General features: G+C 40.6%; 1 protein-coding gene and 1 long non-coding RNA gene across 8 annotated transcripts in view; one reads left to right on the top strand and one right to left on the bottom strand.

The window, feature by feature from the left end:
* Positions 1–485: 485 nt before the first annotated feature.
* LOC119531309 lies at positions 486–5,904 on the top strand. The gene is made up of 3 exons (XR_005216300.1): positions 486–863; positions 3,169–3,285; positions 3,414–5,904. It is a non-coding gene; the product is annotated as an uncharacterized LOC119531309 (long non-coding RNA).
* Positions 3,080–24,084, bottom strand: part of EXD2 (exonuclease 3'-5' domain containing 2) — a 106,026-nt gene continuing 85,021 nt past the window's right edge. For 3 of the 7 annotated variants that reach the window (XM_037832445.1, XM_037832450.1, XM_037832451.1), the window contains one exon: positions 16,228–16,873. In XM_037832445.1, coding sequence (XP_037688373.1) covers positions 16,657–16,873 — 217 coding nt within the window. In that variant the 3' untranslated portion in view covers positions 16,228–16,656. Of the gene's footprint in view, positions 3,823–3,889; positions 7,307–16,227; positions 16,874–24,084 lie in introns of those variants that run through there. The other 4 variants (XM_037832448.1, XM_037832447.1, XM_037832446.1 and 1 more) reach the window with 4 other exon arrangements.

Below are 24,084 nucleotides of genomic sequence, written 5' to 3' on the forward strand. Positions count from 1 at the left end.
TGAAATTCTTTCTCTTATGTTTACTTTAGACTAACAGGAAAATTAAAAGACTCGTAAATCTGCTCCACCCCAAATCATTCCAGGTAGATTATTCTTTGGCCATCCTTAAATTCAGTGCCCTAAGGCATGCATGTGGGGCATTAGAAAATAATTTTGTTCCGTTCTGTTTTAGTAGAGCCTCATAGGGACATCAAAGCTGGTCCAAACAAAACGTATGAAGTCCCTAAAGTAACCTGTCCTTGAAATTCTCTCACTTCTATCTGTGACTCCCTTCCATCCTCTCTCCTCCCTCTCCCCAAGTTCCTTCAAAGCTGGTAACAAATTGAAGATGGTAACTGATTGAAACTTAAGGTTTGAGCCCTCTCAAGGGTCTGTGCATTTTGGAAGGAGAGTTCTAAAAATCAGTAAGGTGCCTTAACTCCCTTCCTCATGATTTCTAATAAACCCTGGTGGGTGAGAACCCAGGGTTCCAGGGAAGTCTTCTCCCTAATATCCAGAGCTATACCCTGTTGGACCTTTGCTAACAAGCCTAGCATATATAAGTTACTCTTATAAATCTAATTCTCTAATTTTTTTTTTACAGAATGTTTTCCTTTGAATAATCAAATCAATTTTCTAATGTGAAAAAAAAAAGTGAACAAAACCGGCCCTCCCTCTGAGGAGCCCAGTAACTGAAAATGGGGAACATAAATCATCACAAGATGACATAGAGATCTACGGAAGCACAGAGAAGGCATCATCACAAGGAGTGATTTAAGAGCCAACTCTTCAAGGATATGTGGGTAGGCAAGACCTGGAAGGGCACTGCAGGAAGAGGGGCAAAACAAGGACATTAAGATGTGCAAGTGGGAGCTCAGGAAATGGTGAGTGTGTGGATGTGTGTGAAGTGGGTGGTGATGACGGTGATGTGGCTAGAGGTAGGCATGGATCAGTTAACAGACACCTATGCCTTCATAAGACATTTGGGTTTATTCTGGTAGGTTATGGAGAACCATCCAAGATTTTTAAACAGGGAATGATGTGATCATTTATAAATTTTAGGGAGGAAGGAGAGCATGGACTGGAGACTAGTGGTAGGGGATCAGAATAATATTGCTCTAGTCCAAGCAAGCAATGCTGTGGGCCTGGCTTAGGGCAGTAAGAGAGAAAGGATTTAAGAATAACGTACATTTCTTGCTTTGGAGACAAGTGCTTCAGCATAAGACAACCATGAACTGAAAAGGGGAATACAGGAGGAGGGGTGGGTTTGAGAAGCATGTTCAGTTGAACTTGAGTTCTCTGTGGACAGTCCAGAAAGGCAATTGCAAATCCAGGTCTGGAACTCAGAAAGGAATGCATGAGGCCAGCCAGGTAGAGATGAGAACAGCAAAAACACAATAGCGGTAAATACTTGTTGAGTTGCTGCCCAGGTTCCCAGGACCTTGGTAGGCATGGAGTAGAGTCCACGTGCATCAGAGATGAGGACTTCTGGGCCTCTGGTCTGAAGAGGAAGAGACAGAGAACTGGCAATTTTCTGCCTCTGTCAGATGTCCTGACTCAAGGCTTCGACTCTGATCGGAAATACTCATTTCTTTATCGAGGACCTCATCATCTGGTACATATTAGGATGGACCCTTAGACCTAGGGCTTGAACAAAATTTGGCTCAATATAAAAAAGGTCACGATATGGGCCAGAGAGAATTGGAATTGAAGAGACCTGTGGGTCCTAGTGCTGCATTTCCTTCAGGCTAATGGTACCTGTAGTTGATACTGTCATTTACATTGTGAAATTGGGAAGCAGAAATGAAGGGAATATGCCTGGGATTGGTATATATTTTGGATCTCACAGCAAGGCTAAAAACATCCACTGATATATTTTGAAGCATGATTTCCACTCCCTTATCCACCAAAATAATTGTACAGGGAGAAAAAGCTGGTAATGCAGGAGGTGTGTAACATCATATCCACATTGCCTGGAAATTTACCTTTTCAGAAGCAATTCAGTTTTTACAGCCAGTGTTTACAGTCATATATGTCCCTTCTTATTGAAGCCACCCTCTGAAGCCATCAAAAGGCCCATCAATCTGGCTTGAACACTGAAATTCTTCAGCGTCTGGAGCTGTGCCAGAGCAGAGAATTTTTAAAAATTATCTTACTGTTTTATCAGCATATAAATCTCAGGAAGTTTCCTCCTGGCGGATGGTTGTAAATGGTGCAGCCTGTCAGTGCCCACACAGCCAGTGGTGGCAGTACTCTGTGATGGCAGGGCCTGGCACATCCTACCCTCTGCCTTGCCATCACCGCCCCCATGCCCATGCACAGACAGTCCTCTAACACGAGTCTAGGTTGATGTTTCTCCCTCTTGTTGGAGAAAATACTTGCCTCTGCCTGCAGCTCCAGTGACAGTCTGTTGGAGGGGTGCAGGTTCTTCCGCGGAGGGGTGCCTCTGGGCTGCCTCTCACAGCCTCTGCCTGGCCCCTGAATTTCAGCCCAGAGCCCCAACACAACAGACAATAGACATTACCGACTCTTATCTGCTGTTTTCTGCCAGTGCATTTGTGGAGTGGTGTGTGTGTGTGGGGGGGGGGGTGGGGGGGTGGTGCGCGCACGATGTGGCTATTTTCAGTTGGAATTTGACTTCAGGTTTTTCCTGGAATTACTGATTTCCTCCTCCGTATCTGTGTCCATTGGAGGAAATTTCTAAATCCATGTCTAATTGTCTTTCCTTCTATCACTGAATCACATAACTTCATGCTCTAAAAGAGAACTAATTCCATAGGGCAAATTAAAGGCTACTCTTGAAATTAAATACAAATGCCACTAAGGAAAGATGGAGCGCTTAGTATTTGGCGGGGTTGGGGGGGAGGAATGGGAAGATTGGAGGGTAGGAAGAAGCTTGGGCTTTAGTCCCAGGTGTACCATTAGCTAGCCTGGTAACCCTGGAAGTCACTCACCTGGGCCTTGTTCTCATGTTTATAATGAGGACTTTGGTACAAAGTATTTGGGATGTCCCTTCTGGTGCTAACATTTTAGGATTCTATTTACTTATTTCATTATTTAAGACGATTTCCAGCCCCAGCAAGAATTATTGGCAATAAAGTGAGATATAATTTTCTTTATTATTTGATGCCTCCCCCGCATATTACATACATACATAAACATACAATTTAAAATATTCCATTTGATCAGAATCTGAAAACTTCTGGATGACAGCAGACCTAAAAAGGAGATACTGGAAGAATGAACAAGGAATTGGAATATCCACGGAAGCCTCTGAGGAGGGAACATGAGGACTGGAGAACATGAGTAAGAGACTTGATTGTACATCCTTTTGTACCTTTTGAATTTTTTGCCATATGCATTTATTACCTCTTCAATTAAAACATTATTTTAAGCAAGAGAAAAGCTTTGCATTCTCTTTCTTTCTACCACAGGCTCTCTGCAGTTCAATTCCTAGGAGATAGGAGCCGGTGATGGGGCTGGAGTCACATTCCGGAAGCTGCCCAAGAGACCAGGCCCTAAGACAAACCCCAGGTCTTCAGCTGGGCTGGCCCACAGCCCTGTTTCCCTGGCTGACCCGTGGACCTGGAGGGTTCAGTGGGCACGCGCCTGCTGCTGGCTGCCCCTGCTGCTGGCACTCCTGCTGGGCTGTCAAGCAGGTATAGGGCCTCCACTCAGAGTTTTCCAGTCAAAGGGCTGGCTCTCATGGCTACAGCAACCAGAGGGGCAAAGGAGCCTAAGAATTTAGCAAAGGTGGAAGTGCCTCCAGCCTTAAATTCTCCAGACCTCACCATTCCCTTTCAAAAGCCTTTTTGGTGTTTTGCTTTCTGCTGCTAACGTAACCTAAAAAGATAAAAAGAGTAAAAGGGATAGAGATGAGTGGGGAGAACGAGTCTTCAGGCTCCCCTTTTCCTGCCCCCCACCCCCATGCCGCATGCCCCCACTCAGCAGAGCTGGGCTGCAGCATCTCTGGCAGGTTTTCTCCTCTAATGCTGGTTCCTGAGTTTTTCTCTCATGACATCTGATGGCCTCTACCTAGTCCTCTTCCGCCTCGACTGTAACCTTGGATTTGTGCCGGCCCATCACTTCAGTGCCTCTCACTTCCTGTCACCCCTTCTCTGATTCCCCCTCCTTTAGTTTTCACACTGATTACACTGCCACACAGCCAAGAAACAGTTGCCATTGTTGGGGTCCATGTCCCAATCTGGAGCTGTTAGCTACCCCACAACTGGGATTGCTCAAGGTAGGTTTCCTGACCCTCAATTCCCATTCCTGTACCCTAACTCTTTCCAGGATCCACAAAGTCAGTCTTCTCCTAGTAAATAATAAATATTAGCTTCTTTCCTCTTCCTGGATCTTGAGATCAAAGTTAAAATAGCCTTAAATTACTCTTAGGTCTTTAAGAGGTCTCTGTGGACAGGGTGGGAGGAGGACACATTGGTCCTCTGAGGCCCCAAGGCTTTCTCTGCTGGAGGGAGCCCTTCTGAACACAGCTCTGCACACTGCCCAGGATCAGTCCAGGTGCCCTGGCTGTGCTGGAGCCTTGACCGACTGACCTCAGATCACTGGCCCCAAGTGCACAACATGGCAACAAGCAGCCTCTCCTGCCACCCCAACTGCACACAAGCCCAAGGTGGGGGGATGTTGTCCCCCAGCAGGCAATGGGAAGGTTGGGCAAGAGGATGACCAAGAAGCAAGGCCGAGTCTGACAAGGAGCAGATGGATATGTGCACTTGGTAGAAGAGACACTAACAGACTCCAGGAGATGAAAAGATACAGAGCATGAAAAAAACAGCTTCAGAGAAAGAAAAAGCACAGACTGAAAAGCAATAAAAGTGCAATAAATACTAAAACCAGAAAGTAGAGAGAGGAAGACTAACATTACTAGAGTTAGGTCAGAGAAGAGTACAGGAGGGGCTAGGACGGTCAGTATTCAAGGGGCTGTAGGCACAATATAAATCTCTCAGAAGGGTCATTGACTTTCCAAGCTGTTGGGCTTACTGGCTGCAGCAAGCAGAATCTATTTTAAAAACACCAGGCACTTTGCCTAGATCTGCTTCCCTGCCCAGAAAAGGCAGGAGCCAAAGGCTGAGAAGCCATTCCAGTATTAGGACCCTGCTGGGGCCACAGGTCTAAGACCATGAAGATCCTTGCCTGGTCTTGGAATGACCACTACCTACACAACCTGCCAGGCCACTAATCTCACAGCAAATTGAACACAGCCCTGAGGGCTGCTTGTGTTATCCCCTTCCACTGGGAAAGACTCAATGACTTCCTTCATTCTGTCTTCTAGCTTGTCAGAAAGCAGATGCTGCTCAATTGTGACAGCTGTTCTAAGGCGATGCTCAAAGGGAGATCCCTGACCAGTGGGAATATCCTTAAGGATGACTGGAGAGGCCTTGGGTGATTACAAGCAAGACAAAGGAGAGAGCATGAAAGGGAATCAATGATAAAAATGGCCTTAGGGAAACCATAAGGGACTTGAATTGGAAAACACCAAGGGCCTCACTCCTTTTCCTGGGCTGTGGGTCTTTGGAAAACTCTAACCTGGAGAAGTCCGGACTTTATCCACCGGACACAGAGAAGTACATAATAAGGCTGGGAGCCAGGGGAAGCAGCCAAGGAAAGACATCAATGCAGATTTTATTTCCTCTTCCTACTGAGAGGGTTGGGGATGAGAGGTCCTTCCTTCTCTGGCTTCTGAGCCCTTAAATTGTATAAAATACTGTTCAACAAGGCTGAATATGAGTCCTCTATTTTGCATGAGATTTATATTCTCAAAAAACATAGTATAAAAATCAAACGAAATTTTGCTTGTCAGAGTAGTTGGCTTTTCAAAATAAATTGGAGGTGAATCCTATGTTTAAAGAGAAGGATAGCTTTTGAATGTGACTAATCATCCTGGTTCATGCTTGTAAATTTGGAATTCTGAATGTCTGATGGGGGGGTGGGGAATGGGTAGAGGCGAGATATCCACTTATAGTTTGTGTTAAGGTTGTAATTAGGCACTACTTTAAAACAAACACAAAACTTAAAGTCCTTGGAGCTACTGCTAGAGAAATATGAATTTAAAAAGAATTTTATTATAGAAATTTCAAACATACAGAAATGTAGAGACCCTAGTACAACAAACCCAGCTCCAAAAATTATCAACCCACAGCCGATCCTGTGAGAAAATGGACTTTCGAGCCAGTTGACAGTTGTAGAGAATGAATACAGTGCAGGACAAACAGGATTAGTCCTACTGAGGCTGCAGGATCCAAAACATTTTTAAGTAAAATGCCCTAGACTAGGGCCTAGAGTATGAAGAGGAGGGGTGGAGAGATATATTCTTGGTTAACAACCGGAGAGGAAATCCTTGACTTAAAAAAAAACAAAACATGACACACACAATCTCTCTCTGAAGGATGTACAAGTAAATAGTTTAACAGTGGTTACCTTGAAGCAGGGGAACCAGGGGGCTGTGGGAAAGGAGTGGGAGGATTTCCTTCTCACTACACATTTTTTATTCCATGTGTGCATTGTACTTATTACATACTTTTAAAAATCAACTTGTTAAAGACAGACTTCATAAAGCTTCGTGGTCACCAAGTCCACTGGATGGGACAAAAGGGGCAAACTGCCTGTGCTGAGACCACCATGTCTTCATCACATTGTGACCTGGAGTAATTTGCTCAGCTGGATGAATGTACAACCTTCCAAACCCAAGCCATGCATCATCAGGATAGGTGTTCCATGTAATATAAAAAATCTCAGTTCTTACGTACAAATAAGCCAAAGAATCACCATTTGGGAGTTTGTTGAGTGGGTGGTTCACAGAAAGCTTTTGTTTTGAGGAAACAATACTATGTGGACTTTTTGTAAAAACTTGCTCTTTGGAAACCACCACTATAGCATGTGCTTTTGGTTAAGCATTCCATGGCTGGAACACAACTCTATGCTGAAATGCCGAGAGGATGAGGCAAAATCTTGGCCAAGGTCAAACTCTGCTGATGGTTTCAGAGGGGGATAGTGGCCAACTTCACTGTACTTGTAGAAAATTTCAAAAAGAAAAACTAACCCCAATTCATCTTCTGTTCCTTTCCTGAGCCAACTTTAGTCCTGCTCATCGTATCCAGGAACTCAGAGGAAGCCAGATGTGCTACAGCTCAGGCCTACCAAACCTCCAGGGCCAAACATATATCTTGATAAAGAAGAAAACAGGTCAGGAGGCTCTAGCTGGCTGTATGGGACATAATAAAAGATGTCTGAATTTTAAAGTCAGGGTCCATCTAGGAGCAGGCAGAGAAATGTATTTGAACCGTCCTTTGGCTCTCTGGTCACTTTTCTGGAACAAAAGAAAAAAAAGATCCCAATTTGGTAGAAAATGGGGGCTCATGTCTACATCTAGGTTTTATAGTGAAAAGAGCTTCAAGTTTCACATACTTGGTATAAATTCTATGTTATAAGCACAAAAAAGCCAATACACCCTCTTTGGAACTGAAACTCTAAGCACAAGGATGGAATGGAAAATGCATTTTCTGCCAGATCATAGGGAATAGCTATATACAGACAAATGTCTTTCAGCAGCTTATAAAATGCAAACTTTACATTTTGCACCTGTCTAGCTGATGGCCAGGCAAAGGTAATCAGGACAAACTCCAAGGAAAGGCAGGGTTATATAAGACACAGGCCACAGAGACTTTTCCCAGTCTCCCTGTGAACTGACCATGCCTTAGGACTCACCAAGGGATAGGTGTGTTAATACTCACAAGGCATTAATATTGTGGACTCCCTAAATTTTCACAGGCAGTTAAAAACATAAAAAAAGAATATTTTTACCTTCCTGGTTCAATGTTTTCCTTTTAAAGTACTGTGATAGTTTGGATGTATTATGTTCCCCAAAACGCCATTATCTTTGATGTAATCTTGTGTGGGCAATGTAGTAGTGTTGATTAGATTGTAATTCTTTGAGTGTTTCCATGGAGATGCAACCCACCCACCTGTGGGTGATAACTCTGATTGGATGGTTTCCATGGAGGTGTGGCCCTGCCCATTCACCATGGGCCTTATTTAGTTTACTGGAGCACTACATAAGCTCAGACAGAAGGAGTGAGCTTACTACAGCCAAGAGGGACACTTTGAAGAATGCACAGAAGCTGAGAGAATAGCTGCAGATGAGAGACAGTTTGAAGATGGCCATTGAAAGCAGACTCTTGCTCCAGAGAAGCTAAGAGAGGACAAACACCCCAAGAGCAACTGAGAGTGACATTTTTGAGGAACTGCAGCCTAGAAGAAACGTCCTGGGAGAAAGCCATTTTGAAACCAGAACTTTGGAGCAGATGCCAGCCACATGCTTTCCCAGCTAACAGAGGTTTTCCAGACACCATTGGCCATCCTCCAGTGAAGGTATCTGATAGTTGATGTGTTACGTTGGACACTTTACGGCCTTAAAACTGTAACTGTGTAACCAAATAAACCCCATTTTATAAAAGCCAATCCATCTCTGGTGTTTTGCATTCTGGCAACATTAGCAAACTAGAACAAGTACCCAATTCTATTCAATTCTCTCTGTATGGTATATCGTTCATTTCTCCTATCCTTAAAATGAGAAACAGACTCTTTTCTCTTTCCTCATTATCCTTCCATCCACACAACTTGGCAAACTTGACTCATTTCTACTCTACAACTTACCTCTTGTTAAACCTTACAGCACTGGCAGTGTGGTTAAAGATAAGGATTTCCCTTCTTTCTTTACGGTTAAATAGTGGACAGAGTGAGTTCCTTAAGGTCACACACAGCACATCTCTGGTATGACCTCAGGTCAAGAACCAGATGGAGGGAGCAGTCGATGGCCCTAGTCGATGAGGGCCAAGAGGCCATGGTGTGGCACCCTGCTTCCCTCGTTCTCTCATTTCTGTGCACAGTCTCCATTCCCAGTCTCCTGGGGGCGGGATGAACGTGTGCAACAAAACAGAAGGTACACAATATCCAAGGGAAACTGTCACATAAAGAAATGGTGGGGTCTGCTAAAGAATGCTACAGCCAGAGGGCCTTTAGAGTACATCTAATTCAAACTCCTAATTTTAAAGGTACAGAAAGGAGCCCAGAAGAGCTAAGTGACTGGTAAGAAGATAAGCAGCTGGTGGTCAGAATTAAAGCCCAGGTCACCAGCCTACTCCTCTGTTCTTTTAACACAAAATTTAATTTAAGTCCATGGACTCCACCCTACCCCCTTCACCCTGACCAAATATATGTTGTCCCTTTAAAATTACTCATGACTCAATCCCCCCATTTCTTTTCAGCCCCTTTAGCCTACTAAGTTCAAATTTCTGATTCTTATCCAGGACTTAATAGATACCCTGATGGTGTGAATAGTCAGAATCCTAACTCTGTTCCAGCATGCTGCAGCCTGTGAAGGGAGATCTCTGGGAAGCAGGAGGAGAATACTCAGGAATATTCTGATCACACATCACGCTTATAATAATACTAACTCTAAACTCAAAAGCTTTTGAAGCTTATGCTAGGCAAAAGGCAACAGGCAAATGCCATCCAGCAAGAGAGAAAAATTCAAGAGTTAATAGCAAATCAGGAAAAGTAGAAGGAGGGCAAATGCTATTAGCTGTTTGAAGGGTATCAGACAAACCACTTCTCAATCAGGGAAAAGAACGACCCTTTTAAAAGGCAGTGTGTACCATATTAGAAAAGGGTAGAATTCAGGATGCATGAAGTAGATCCTTTGAGATTCCCTATTCAAAGGAATGCAAAGGAAGTCAGTTCTTGACTATCATCCCCAAAATTATTCATTCGGTCTAGTACCCACAATGCCTAGTGGCCTACAACCAGAGTTGGCCAGTGACAAAGCTGGCTAAACGGAAACAAAAGTCTAATGTACTTCCCACCTTCCCAAAACACAGGTTGGCGTTTAAATGAGGGCCTTGGTGCCTCAAGCTAAGAGAGTGACTAATGCATCTCCTAGCAGGCAATAGGTACTTTTGAACAAGTGGGCCATTTAGCAGCATGCCACCCCTGCTCCATCATCCAATGAGAACCTGCCACAAGACTGGGAGAGGCAGAAGGTACTGGGCTCCAGCACGAGAGGGAAATTTGGTGAATATGTGAAAATTATAGCTGAGTTCCAAACTAAAAGTTTCTGGGGGATGATGTATATTTTTATGTTATTCATATCACGAATTAATCATACCAAGAATTTTTACACCCTCTTTTAGCTTATCTCATCAGAGAAAAACAGATTCTCACTGTAATCCTGAGGGAATCAGGTACTCTAAAAATGACCATTTTACTATAGGAAAAAAAAAAACAACAAAAGACCAGAAAGGATTCATTTAAACATATAATAATTAGTAAACCAGCAAACTAAGAAACTATCTCCTTTAAGAGAAAGAAGTGATACCCCTCACGAGGATGAGATAAAAAGAAGGGGGAGGCGTTTCCATGTTTGAATCTGCCACCCTCTTACCCGACACTATGGGAGTGACTTGTGTGTCTCAGATGCCTGTGGCTGAGGGCAAGAGTGTCCAGCAGACTGTTAAGCTCCTCACCCAGAAATTGGAGATGCTTGGAGCAGAGAAACAAGGTACATTTTGTGTGGACTGTGAGACCTACCATACAGCCGCTTCCACCCTTGGCAGCCATGATTCTTTGGATGGGAAGAGACCTTGAAAGGACCCCTAATTTATCCTGCAACTTCAGGTATCCCACTTAAATCATCCCAGTGTTATGAAGTAGATGAAAAAACAGGCTCAGAGAAGTTAAGTAACTTGCACGAGGTCTCATACTAATAAATGGACACCATGATGATAACTGATCTGTTACTCCAAATGTTGTACTCTTGCCTTTCATGACTCCAGAAAACCTGAGGTTTCAGCATGTTTCACTAACAGGTAACAGAGAAGAGGAAACCTAACCAATAACTCTGGAATAATATGAAGATGGAAAAAACTTGTTTAATGGCTGAGAAAGCTGAGGCACAGACTAAGTAACTTGCCCAAAGTCACACTGCAAGAGGCAACTTCAAGATTCATTCCCAGGCCCTATGCTCCAGAGCGTATGCTGTTGACCAAGGTGCTGGCTTGAAGTCTTACAAGCTTTGCTAAAGCAGTTCATAGCTTATAGATGTGTCTTTCACACAAATGGCCATGTGTGGAAAGCCCTCTTCAGTCACATGGAGACAGTAGGAGGAAGGAGATTCCCAATTTCACTGCCTGAGCTGCAGCTGGGAAGGCAATTTTTGACATTGCAAATTGAATGAATTTTCTCAAAGAAAACACGTAAAATAGCATAGCTTCAATTAGTAATGTCCATGCTGGTAGTGCTAGTATTCTAGTACTATACCATAGCTACTTCACAGGCTCAGATTTTTACAACTGGACAAGTGCTAGTCATAACATTGTTTCCTTGTGAGAAAATATATTCCACAGTCCCAACTGGAAAACAACCAGTTGGTTGGTATTTGCAAATATTACGTTGGAGCTGTGTGGCCAAATTTCACTTCATCAAACATCGTGTGGAGTGGGAGTAACTTTTATCTGACTGATCAGAGAAAAAAAATGGATTTTTTTAAAATAGAATTTTTATGCTGTTGTTTACTGAGACTATAGTGAGACTTGGAAAAGAAAAGGATGAGCTCCTGGCCACCTGCATGATTGGAGTTAGTGAGGAAGGAGCAAAATTATGAAAAAAAAAAAAAAAAAAATTAGGGATTTTTCTTTCCCAATAAAGGAGGAACTTTCAGAGAGAGGGAAACATTAAAGTAAGCAAGAGCATTTCAACAGACCGATTAAAAGTGGCTTTGTGCTAAACTTAATTATAATTATGCCTAAGAGTCACCCCTAGAGAAACTCTTTTGTTGCTCAGATGTGACCTCTCCCTCTCAGCCAACTCCACAAGTAAATTCTCTACCCCCCCCGCCGCTGTGGGACATGACTTCTAGGTGTCTAAATATCCCTGGCAACGTGGGACATGACTCCCGGGGATGAGCCTGGCCCTGGCATTGTGGGATTGAGAATACCTTCTTACCAAAAAGGGGAAGAGAAATGAAACAAAATAAAGTTTCAGTGGCTAAGAGATTTCAAACAGAGTCAAGAGGTCAATCTGGAGGTTATTCTTACACATTATATAGATATCCCTTTTTAGTGTTTAGTGTATTAGAACAGCTAGAAAGAAATACCTAAATCTGTTAAACTGTAATCCAGTAGACTTGATTCTTGATATGACTGTAAAACTATATAGTACTTATCGGGTGACCAAGTGACTGTGAAAACCTCGTGACTGACATTCCCTTTATCCAGTGTATGGGCAGATGAGTAACAAAATAAAGACAAAAAATAATTAAATAATAGAGGGGATAAGGTGTATGGGATGATTTGGTGTTCTTTTCTATTTTTATTTTATTTTTTCTTTATTTTAGAATAATGAAAATGTTCTAAAATTCATTGTGGTGATGAATGTACAACCATATGATGACACTGTGGGCCACTGATTATATACTTTGGATGGATTATGTGATATGTGAATATATCTCAATAAAATTGCATTTAAAAAGTAAAAAAAAAATTAAAAAAAAATAAAGAGGGGGGTAAAAAAGATGAATGAATTAATGAAAATCTCAGAGAGGCAGGGTAAACAATATGGTCAAATGCTAGGGCCCCAAACTAACAGGCAGAATAAGAAGTTGAACAAAAGCTTTTTCTGTCTGCTGGGTCCTGGGAGTCTAAAATGAGGGATTAAGCGGCTTTACTTCAACAGAACACATTTTGTCACCTGACCTCTATCGGTGATACGGATAAGAGTAAGTAACTTATGGCTGCGTTGTCAAGCAACAACAAATCCCTGAACACTGTGCCTTGGTCACTTCAGAATGGCAAATCACTAATTCCTTGACCATCAGAAAAAAATCTATCTATAATCTTTATTGTAAAATAAAATTTTATTTTTAATTGAATTTTTACATTTTTATTAAAAAATAAAGTGTTTCCATAAAACATTAACTGCAAGGCAGAAATGAAGCAAGAAAGAAAGGATGGGAAACAGGGAGCAGGCAGAGAAAAGACTGAACTGTAAACACAATGATCAAGGAGCATTCAGAGAGGCCCTTGCTAAGACTCTCTCCTCTTATCACTACTCACACAGAAGCTCAGCAAATGCACCGGGACCATGGAGCTCAAAGGTCAGTGGGAAACATTCCCCTGATATAAACAGCCTAATTCGTAAAAGGTGATGTCAATGTGTACTCAGCCCAGCAATATGAGTTCCTCACATCATAATCCAATCTCTAGGCATCTAAACCATAACCAGTAATATGAGTTCCTCACATCATAATCCAATTTCTAGGCATCTAAACCATAAAAATTATCAACAATACAGACTGAGATTCGTACACAAGAATGTTCATTACAGCATTATTGACAATAGCAAAGGATCTGATGTGACCAAACTTTTCACAGTGTGGAAAAAGATAACAAAAGGTAGAGAGCCACTAGCACTCTATTTACAAACACAAGAAATTACTTGTGATACCATGCTAAATGGGGGGAAAAATTGGAAACCAAGCTATTTATATAGCTTGGTATCCAAATTTTATACATGACTCAATTTTGTTTAAATACTATACATACTATTTGCATTTTTAAATACTGAAGAGAAAGTTATAAACACATCAGCAAAGGTTAACTGTACTATGGAATGAAGAAAGATGATTTTTATTCTTTCTTTAGACTCTTCTTTAATAAGCATATATTTCTTTTATATCAGAAAAAAATAATAAATATTTACTTGTAAATATAACCTATCCTAAAATCCATGTGTTGATGGCAACTGTCAGCCTTAGGGAAAGACTGCTCAAGTTCAAGGTAGACTCAGAGAACAAAGAGATTCAGATCTACACAGTAACTCTTCTGAAAAGGATTCTTGTATGAAACAGTCCTTTTTTTCTACCTTGGCAGCTGGATCTATTTTCCTGGGCTTTGCAGGAAGCCCTGCTGGAGGACTGCAAATGAACCCATTCCTTCCTCCCTCAGTGACTGCAGCACCTTAAGTGAACTTTTACAGCTTTCTCACCTCTTGCATGAGGAGAGGGAAAGAACAAGAAAGAGCACCTTCAGAAGAAGAATTATTTCTCGTTAAGCTATTAAAATGAGTCAAAATAAGCTAAGTAAATTTTGAAACATAAGTCATGAGCAATGTTCAGTAATGGGTATAAAGTCACCTATTTCTGATCAGGAATGAATATAAAAGCAAAATCCATCAGTGCCATCTTGTGGCAAGTCTGATGAAACACCATGACCAAGTATGAGGCTATCTTTGACCCATCCACCTCCAAGGTTCCTCTCCATGCCTGGGCTCCATGAAGCTTGGCCACTGAGGCATACATCCCACAATAACCAAATACACTGAATATACATTCCCCAAAGGGGCTGGTACTATGCATTTTCACAAATCTCTAGTTTAGATGCCAGAGATGCCTGTTTGAGGCCAAGTGGGAGAGAATGAAGGGCAGAGGAAGAAACTACAGGCTGTGCACACGTGTTTGTGGGCTGCTGCTGCTGGGCCAATGGTGCACTGTGCGTCTGCAGTCTAACCAGCGCACACGTACATAGTACCACCCCAGGCCAGGGACCTGTGGGATAAAAGTCTCTTCCCCCAAGAATATTTATTGATTTTACAAAGTTATGAAGAAAAAAAATTTACACTTAAAATCAGTGAGCCTTGTGGTTAGAGGTTTTATTTATCAATGTTAGAGCAGCCATCATCAACTTGGGTACAATTCCAAGAGTTCTTGTTGGATTCTGGATATAAAATGCTTTTTAAAGCTTGTTAAGATCCTTTAAAATAAAAGAGTTTCCCTAATACTTTAGAAAAAGTAATAATCATTAGTAAGTTAATTTCATATTCAAAGTGGTGGCCTAACTTTTGAAATATGAAACACCACCATTCTGGACATCTAAATGTGTTAAGTAGCAGCCACTGGTTTCAGATGTTGACAACCTAGGCTTCAGAGGAGATGGGAGAAGTCTCCATGTTGCAACCTGACCACATGACTTTGGGAGTGTATTAAGTGGTTAAACAAGGTCAGTTTTGCAAATCTGATAGAACATAGAACACTGAAGGAACCCAATAATGATTCTGAAAAAAGATATTCTACCTCACAGAAAGAGAGTAAGCTAGAAAACCTTGCAGTTCTGGGCCAGAGGACAGTAATGAGCAGGCAATTGCCTGTTGCAATGAGCAAGCAACAAAAGGCATGAGAGGAAAAGCTGAGCAAATTGTCAAAGTTCCATTGGGAGATGGTACTAATGTTTCTGTCTGATGCACCCAGATTGAAGACTTATTTCCAGAAAAGGATTTCCCCTAGTGTTATGGTGGAAACATATGGTACGAAGTTGCTGCTTTGGTCCTAGATGTGTAAAGGTCAATATTTTCAAGTATGTAAAATGAGACCCAGATGTTACAGGGTCTCAACCACGTGAGCTGTGGAGAAGCTATCAGCCAGACATTATAACAATGGGAAAATGAATCTGACCACTTGTTCACATCTCTAATCTCTACAAGAAATTTTCTCCCCTCCTATCCTGATGGGATTGACCACTGACCCATGACAGCCCCTGTAAGAGGTGTCCCTGTACCATATAGAAGAAAAGTATTAAAAACCTGAGTGTCTTGACAAGTCACTAACCAGAGGATTCTTCTGTGCCAGTTTGAATGTATTATATCCCTCCAAACGCCATTATCTTTGATGTAATCTTGTGTGGGCAGACCTATCAGTTAATTAGATTGTAATTCTTTGAGTGTTTCCATGGAGATGCACCCCACCTAACTGTGGGTGATGACTCTGATTGGATAATTTCCATGGAGGTGTTGGCCTGCCCATTGGGTGGGTCTGAATTAAATTACTGGCGCATTATATAAGATCAGACAGAAGGAGCAAGCTTGCTACAGCCAAGAAAGACACTTGAAGAAAGCAGAGGAGCTGCAGATGAGAGACATTTTGAAGACGGCCATTGAAAGCAGACCTTGCTCCGGAGAAGCTAAGAGAGGACAAATACCTCAAGTGCAACTAAGAGTGACATTTTTGAGGAACTGCAGCTTAGAGAGGAATGTCCTGGGAGAAAGCCATTTTGAAACTAGAACTTTGGAGCAGATGCCAGCCATGTGCCTTCCCAGCTAACAGAGGTTTTCCGGACACCATTGGCCATCCTCCAGTGACGGTACCCAATTGCTGATGTGTTACCTCAGACCATAAACTTATGGCCTTAAGACTGTAACTGTGTAACCAAATAAACCCCCTTTTATAAAAGCCAATCTATTTCTGGTGTTTTGCATGCCGGCAGCATTAGCAAACCAGAAAACCTTCATTTTCTCTTTGCAGAGGGAAAGCAGAAGAGGGACAGTTAAGTATAATGGCCAAGGCCTCCCCTGTCCACAAAATTAAAATAAAAGGAGATAAAAGGATCACTGACCCTGCCCAACCAAAATTCAAAACCACAAACTCCCCTTAGAAAGAAGAGCCTTGCTCCACAAGATGTACCTTGGGATTTGGGTTTCGGATTACTACTGGGTTAGTATTCTGAGTTGTGTCACCAAGGCTTTGACAATTAACGATATATTAAAATGGGAAGGGGTGCGTTTTCAACCATGGCTCCAGCTTCCCAACTGTCCTAACTCACAAGGAAAGAAGAATCATGACAGCTTGATAGGAAGGTCTTCCCCATACTTCTGGAGCAGCTTTCGATGGTTGTGGTTCACTGACCACTGCTGAGGCAGGTGCTTGGGCTGCATAGAGTCCAGGAAGTGCTGCCTCCAGCGGCTCTCCAGTTGCATGAGAAAGCGCAGCCCGCCCTTGGCGTGGCACTGCACCACCTTCAGCCCATGGGGAATGTAGTTTTCATTAGAAATCCTGCCAAGACACAAAGCACAAAAGGTCTGAGAGAAACAAGCAAAGGGTGGTCACACAGACAGCTCCAAATGCTGCAGACCAAGGGGTTCCACAAATGTACACGGGGAACAGTTGTTAGAATGCCTTTTTTTTTTTTTTTTTACAAAGTAGTTTGGACATACTGCATGCAATGCAACAGATGGCATTTGGGAGTTCTGAGACATCCTTATGGGAATGCCACCGTATACTGTTAAGCTCCCACTAGAAGGGCTCTGTCTGGTTTATGATAAAGAAGAATGACAGTTGTTTGTTTATTCCACAGTTGTCTGGAATGGATAACTGAGTTACCTTTCCCTTAAGTTATTCATTCTGAATTATGCTCAGTATTTCCAGGAGGCTATCAAATCAGTCCACGTGTTCCAGTTTTGCATAACACAATATAATACCTGAATGTGAAATGAGAGGTGGTACATTTCTTTAATGCCTTCTATCTCACAATTTAAGAATGCCAAACCACATCCATGAGAAGTGTTTCAGTCACAATAAAATGCTACCATGGTTGCTCAGGTGTGCAGCTGGTTAATGGGAAGATGATTCCCTGCCTCCTTCCTACCAGGTGAGCAGGGCTTTCACCTGCTGTAAATGATGATGACCCTTCTCAAAGAAGGACCCTGCCCTGTGAACAACTCCCTCAGCACCCACAGCCCACTAGCAGTGCTCCCTCCCAAGACTCACCAGCCTAGCAGAGTGCATTCTGGGTGTTTGCAGACATTTTATTATTTAGCTCATTAGCTTCCCACTAACTTGCCTATCTTTATCTGAACAGCTGTCATTCTCAGTCCTAGATATCCAAGCCTAGCATTCATCTAACCAAGTCAGCAAAGTGAATTTGTTAGAAAGGTCTATAGCTGAAAGGGGAAGTTTGGCTGTTTTAGGAAATACATTTGGAAATTAGGCAAAGGAACCAGGGTCACTAATTTGTAATAAGACTTTCACAAGTAACTTATCTTTAACCTCAGGGTATCTAAATATAAAACTTGAAAAATAACATCTATTTTACAACCTCAAAGAATAGTTATGGGAATAAAATTCAATTTGAAAAAACCCTGAAAGATTTTAAAAATGCAAGCTATAATATCAGCAATTATTAATAAGAAATCTAAATTCTACCTCATAGTGTTACAAAAAATAATTAAGACAATCTATCTAAAGCTTATTAGCTTGGTGCTATGTCATGCAGTCTAGCTATGAATATCTGCTGTTAATTATAATTTAACTAGAGGTTTGGGTTTTTTTTTTAATTGATAAGAAAAACATTACAGGCATCCAGATTTTGCATACCACAATATAATACCTGAATATAATATAATATATTATAATCCACAGATTATAATCCACAGATATTATAATCCACAGATTAAACTCTCCAATTAAAAGTATCCAATTAAAATTATATTATAATCCACAGATTAAACTCTCCAATTCAAAGATACAGACTGGTAGAATGGCTTAAATAGTAACAGGAATTCTGCCCAACACTCCACTCAGTGCAGGTGAGATGGGAAACATAAATCTTTTGATCTCAGTTCCCAGAGATACAAAACTACATATACTATACTTCGTGGGCAATATCAGAGGTTTGAAAGCATTCTCTACTTTTTATTAGAGAAGTTGTGGGTTTACAGAACAATCATGCATAAAATACAGAATCCCCATGTATCATCCCACCACCAACACCTTATATGGTGCGGATCATGTGTCAGAATTGATAACAACAAATTTTTATAACTGTACTATTAATTAAAGTCCATGGTTTAACCATAGGGCTCAATCTTTGTGTAATGTAGTTCCATGGATTTTTTTAAAAAATTTTTATTGTTATCATACATAAAATGTAACATTTCCCCTTTTAATCATATTGAGACCTATATTTCAGTGCTGTTAATTGAGTTCACAATGTTAGGTTATCATCACTACCACCCATTACCAAAACATTCCCATCCTTCCAAATAGGGACCCTGTATATTTTAAGTGTCAACTTCCCATTCCCTACCCCCCCTCTATCCCCTAGTAACCTACATTCTAAGATTCTGACTCTTATGAGTTGGCTTACTCCAATTGTTTCAAATCAGTGACAGTGTACAATATTTGTCCTTCTGTGCCTGGCTTATTTCACTCAACATGATGTCTTCAAAGTTCATCCATGTTGTCACACGTATCAGGACTTCATTCTTTTTACAGCTGAATAACATTCCATTGTATGTGTATACCATATTTTATTTATTCATTTGTCAGCTGATGGACACTTGGGTTGTGTCCATCTTTTGACAATTGTCAATAATACTGCTATAAGCACCAGTGTGCAAATATCAATTCAAACCCTTGCTTTCAATTTATTTTGGGTACATATCTAGTAGTGGGATTGCCAGGTCATATAGTAACCTACACTTAGCTTTCTGAGGAACCACCAGACTGTCTTCCAGAGTGGCTGAACCATTTTACATTGCCAAAGCAATGAATGAGTGTTCCTATCTTTCTGCATCTCTCCATCACCTTTTATTTTCCATTTTTTATTAGCAGCCATTCTATTGGGTGTGAAATGGTACCCCACTGTGGTTTTGACTTACATTTCCCTGATGGCTAATAATGTTGAGCATTTTCTTCATGTGTTTTCTGGTCATTTGTGTATCTTCTTTGGAGAGATGTCTGTTCCAGTCTTTTGCCCATTTTTTAAACTGGGTTGTTTATCTTATCATTAAGTGGAAGGATTTCTCTATATATTTTGGATAATAATCCTTTAATGGATATGTGGTTTCCAAATATTTTCTGCCATTGTGTACACTGTCATTTCACTTTCATGATAAAGTCCTTTGAGGCAAAAATATTTTTAATTTTGACAAGGTCCCATTTACCTATTTTTTCTTTTGTTGCTTGTGCTTTGGATGTAAAGTTGAAGAAACCATTTCCAAACACAAGGTTCTAGGAGTTTGATAGTTTAGATCATATATTAAGGTCTTTGAAACAATTTGAGTTTTGTATATGGTGTGAGGTAGTGCTCCTCTTTTTTTTTTTTTTTTTAACAAATGAAGATCCAGTTTTCCCAGCACCATTTGTTGAAGACACTTTTCTTTCCCAATTGAGTGGACTTTGCCACCTTGTCAAAAATCAGTTGGCCATAAATGTGAGGGTTGATTTTCGGACTTTCAATTCTATTCCATTGTTCTGTATGTCTGTCCTTGAGCCAATACCATGCTGTTTTCATTACTGTGGCTTTGTGGCTTTAGCTATTCAGGACCTTACCCTTCCACAGAAATTTGATAACTGGCTTTTCCATTTATGAAAAGAAAGTTGTTGGAATTTTGACTGGGATTGCACTGAATCTATAAACTACTGGGGTAGTACTGACATCTTAACACTATTTAGTCTTCCAATCCATGAACATAGAATATCCTTCCATTAGTTAGGTCTTCTTTGATTTCTTTTAGCATGTTTTGTAGTTTTCTGTGTGCAGGTCCTTTCCCTCCTTGGTAAAGCTTTATTCCTAGGTATTTGATTCTTTTAGTTGCTATGGCAAATGGAATTTTTTTCTTGATTTCTTCTTCCAATTGTTTATTGCTTGTGTATAGAAACACTACTGATTTGGGGGTGCTGGTCTTGTACCATGCCACTCTGCTGAATTCATTTATTAGCTCTAGGAGCTTTGTTGTGGATTTTTCAGGACTTCCTGTATATAGGAGCATATCATTTGAATACAGGGAAAGTTTTACATCTCTCTTTCCAATTTGGATGCTTGTTATTTCTTTTTCTTTCCTAACTGCTCTGGCTAGAATTTCCAATACAATGCTGAATAACAATGGTGACAGTGGGCATCTCGTTGTCTTGTTCCTGATCTTAGAGGGAAAGCTTTCAGTCTTTCACCATTAAGTAGGATGCTAGCTATGCGCTTTTCATACATGCTTTATCATTCTGAGGAAGTTTCCTTCTACTCCTAGTGCTCTAAATGTTTTTTTCAAGACCTGCTATAATTTATCAAATGCCTTTTCTGCATCAATTGAGATGATCATGTGGTTTTTTTCCCCCTTCATTTTGTTAATGTGGTGTATTTACATTAATTGATTTTCTTATGTTGAACCAATGTAACATACCACAGAATCATAGGGTATAATTCTTTTAATATGCTGTTGGATCCAGTTGGTAATATTTTGTTGAGGATTTTTGCTGCTATACACATAAGATATATCGGTCTGTAGTTTTCTTTTCTTGTGGTATCTTTATCCTGCTTTGCTATGAGAGTTATGTTGGCCTCGTAGAATGAGTTAGAGAGTATTCCCTCCTCTTCAAAAATTTTAGAAGAGTTAGAAAATAATTGGAGTTAAGTCTTCTTGGAATGTTTGGTAGCATTCCCTTGTGAAGCCATTTGATCCTGGGATTTTTTTTGTGGGAGTTTTAGACTACTGATTCAATCTCTTTACCTATAATTGGTTTGTTGGGGTCTTCAATTTTTCTGAGTCATTGTAGGTAGTTTGTGTGTTTCTAGATATTTGTCCATTTCATCTAGGTTATCTAATTTATTGGTATATTGTGCCAGTTTGGATATATTATGTCCCCCAGAAAAGCCATATTCTTTGATGCAATCTTGTGGGGGCAGACTGATTAGTCTGTTGATTAGTGTGGAACCTCTTGATTGAGTGTTTCCATGGAGATGTGCCTCACCCAACTGTGGGTGATATCTTTGATTAAATTATTTCCATGGAGGTGTGGACCCTACCCATTCAGTGTGGGTCTTGATTAGTTCACTGGAGTATTTAAGAGAGAAGCTAAGAGCCAACATAGACTCAGATGCTTGCTGACATTTAGAGATGCTTGGAGTTGAGGACAGAATGACGTTTGGAGATGCTAACGAAGCCCCAACTTTGCCCTGGAGAAGCTAAGAGAGGACTCCCAGAAACTTAGAGAGAAAGCCACTGGAATCAGAAGCTGAAAGCAATGCAACCCAGGGGCAAAGGACCAGCAGACACCAGCCAAATGCCTTCCCAGCTAACAGAGATGTTCTAGACACTATTGGCCATTCTTCAATGAAGGTATCCTCTTGTTGATGCCTTAGTTTGGACCCTTTTATGGCCTTAGGACTGTAAATTTGTAACCAAATAAACCCTCTTTAAAAAAGCCAATCCATTTCTGGTATTTTGCCAAATGGCAGCATTAGCAAATCAGAACACATACTGTTCTGCATAGTCTCCAATTACAGTCATTTTTATTTCAGTGGGGTCAGTAATCATGTACCCCTTTTCATTTCTGATTTTCGTTATTTCTATCCTCTTTTTTCCTTTGTCAGTCTAGCTAAAGGTGTATCGATTTTATTAATTTTTTTTTCCAAAAAACCAACTTTTGGTTTTGTTGATTCTTTTTTTTGTTTTCTATTTCATTTATCTCTACTCCAAGCTTTGTTATTTCCTTCCTTCTGCTCACTTTGGATTTGGTTTGATCTTCTTTTTCTAGTTCTTCCAGTTTTTAGGTTAATCTTTGATTTGTAGTTTGCTAATGCTGCCAGAATGCAAAATACTAGAAATGGATTGGCTTTTAGAAGGGGGGTTTATTTGGTTACAGTTACAGTCTTAAGGCCAAAAAGCATCCAAGGTAAGCCATCAACAATAGGGCACCTTCACTGGAGAAAGGCCATTGGCATCCGGAAAACCTCTGTTAGCTAGGAAGGCATGTGGCTGGTGTCCGCTTGCTCTCAGGTTGTGTTTCAAAACGGCGTTCTCCAAAATGCCTCTGTGTCAGCTTCTTGGGGCAAACTCTGGGCTAGTACCTCCAAAGCATCAGCAAAACTCTGCTTTCAATGGCCATCTTCAAAATGTCTCTGTAAGTTGCAGCTATCTCCAAAATGTCACTCTCAGTTGCTTTGAGTTCCTTCTGTTTGTCAGCTCATTTATATGGCTCCAGTGATTTAATTCAGACCCACCCTGAACGGGTGAGGTAACACCTCCATGAAAGTTATCCAATCAAAGTCATCACCCACAGTTGGGTCATATCTCCAAGGAAACATCCAATCAAAAGGTCACACCCTAATCAAAAAGATTAACCAATCTGCAGCCACAAGATTGCATCAAAGAACATGGAGTTTTGGGGGACATAATACATCCAAATCAGCATAGTCTTTCTTTTTTTAAATGTAAGCATTTAGAGCTTTACATTTCCCTCTCAGCACTGCCTTTGCTGTATCCCATCAGTTTTGGGATGTTGTATTTATTTTAATTTACCTCAGGATATTTCCTAATTTCGCTTATTTCTTTATTTATTTATTTATTTTTATTTTTAATCTTCATTTTATTGAGATATATTCACATACCACGCAGTCATACAAAACAAATTGTACATTCGATTGTTCACAGTACCATTACATAGTTGTACATTCATCACCTGTGATTTCCTCTTTAACCCATTGGTTATTTAAGAGTATGTCATTTAAGTTTCACATATTTGTTAATTTTCCATTTCTCTTTCTGTTACTGACTTCTAGCTTCATTCTGTTGTGGTGAGAGAATATAAGTGGTATGATTTCAATATTTTTTAATTTATTGAGACTTATTTTGTGACCCATCATATGGTCTATCCTGGAGAATGATCTATGTGCACTCGAGAAGAATGTGTATTCGGCTCTTGTTGGGGACAGTGTTCTCTATGTCTATTAGGACTAATTGGTTTAGAGTACCTTTCAAGTTCTGTACTTTCTTATTGATCTTCTGACTAGATGTTCCATCCATTATTGAGAGTGGTGAGTTAAAGTTTCCTACTATTAATGTAGAACCCTCAATTTCTCCCTTCAAATCTGTCAATATGTGTTTCATACATTTTGGGGCTCTGCTGTTCGGTCCATGTTTACTTATAATTGTTACATTTTCCTGTTGAGTTGTTTCTTTTATCAGTATATAAGGACCATCTTTGTCTCTCACAACTGTTTTTGACTTAAAGTCTATTTCATCTGATATTAGTATAGCCACCTTGGCTCTCTTTTGGTTATTACTTGCATGGTATATTTTTTCCCATCCTTTCACCCTCAACCTACTTGTATCTTTGACTTTAAGGCAAGTTTCTGGCAGACAGCATACAGATGGGTCATGTGTTTTTTACCCATTTTGCCAATCTCTGTCTTTTGACTGGAGAGTTTAATCCTTTTACATTTAAAATCACTAATCATAATACAGGAATGTCTTCTGTCATTTTGGTAT

The sequence above is a fragment of the Choloepus didactylus genome, chromosome 4 (genome assembly GCF_015220235.1).
Source record: "Choloepus didactylus isolate mChoDid1 chromosome 4, mChoDid1.pri, whole genome shotgun sequence".
Classification (NCBI taxonomy): Eukaryota; Metazoa; Chordata; class Mammalia; order Pilosa; family Megalonychidae; genus Choloepus; species Choloepus didactylus.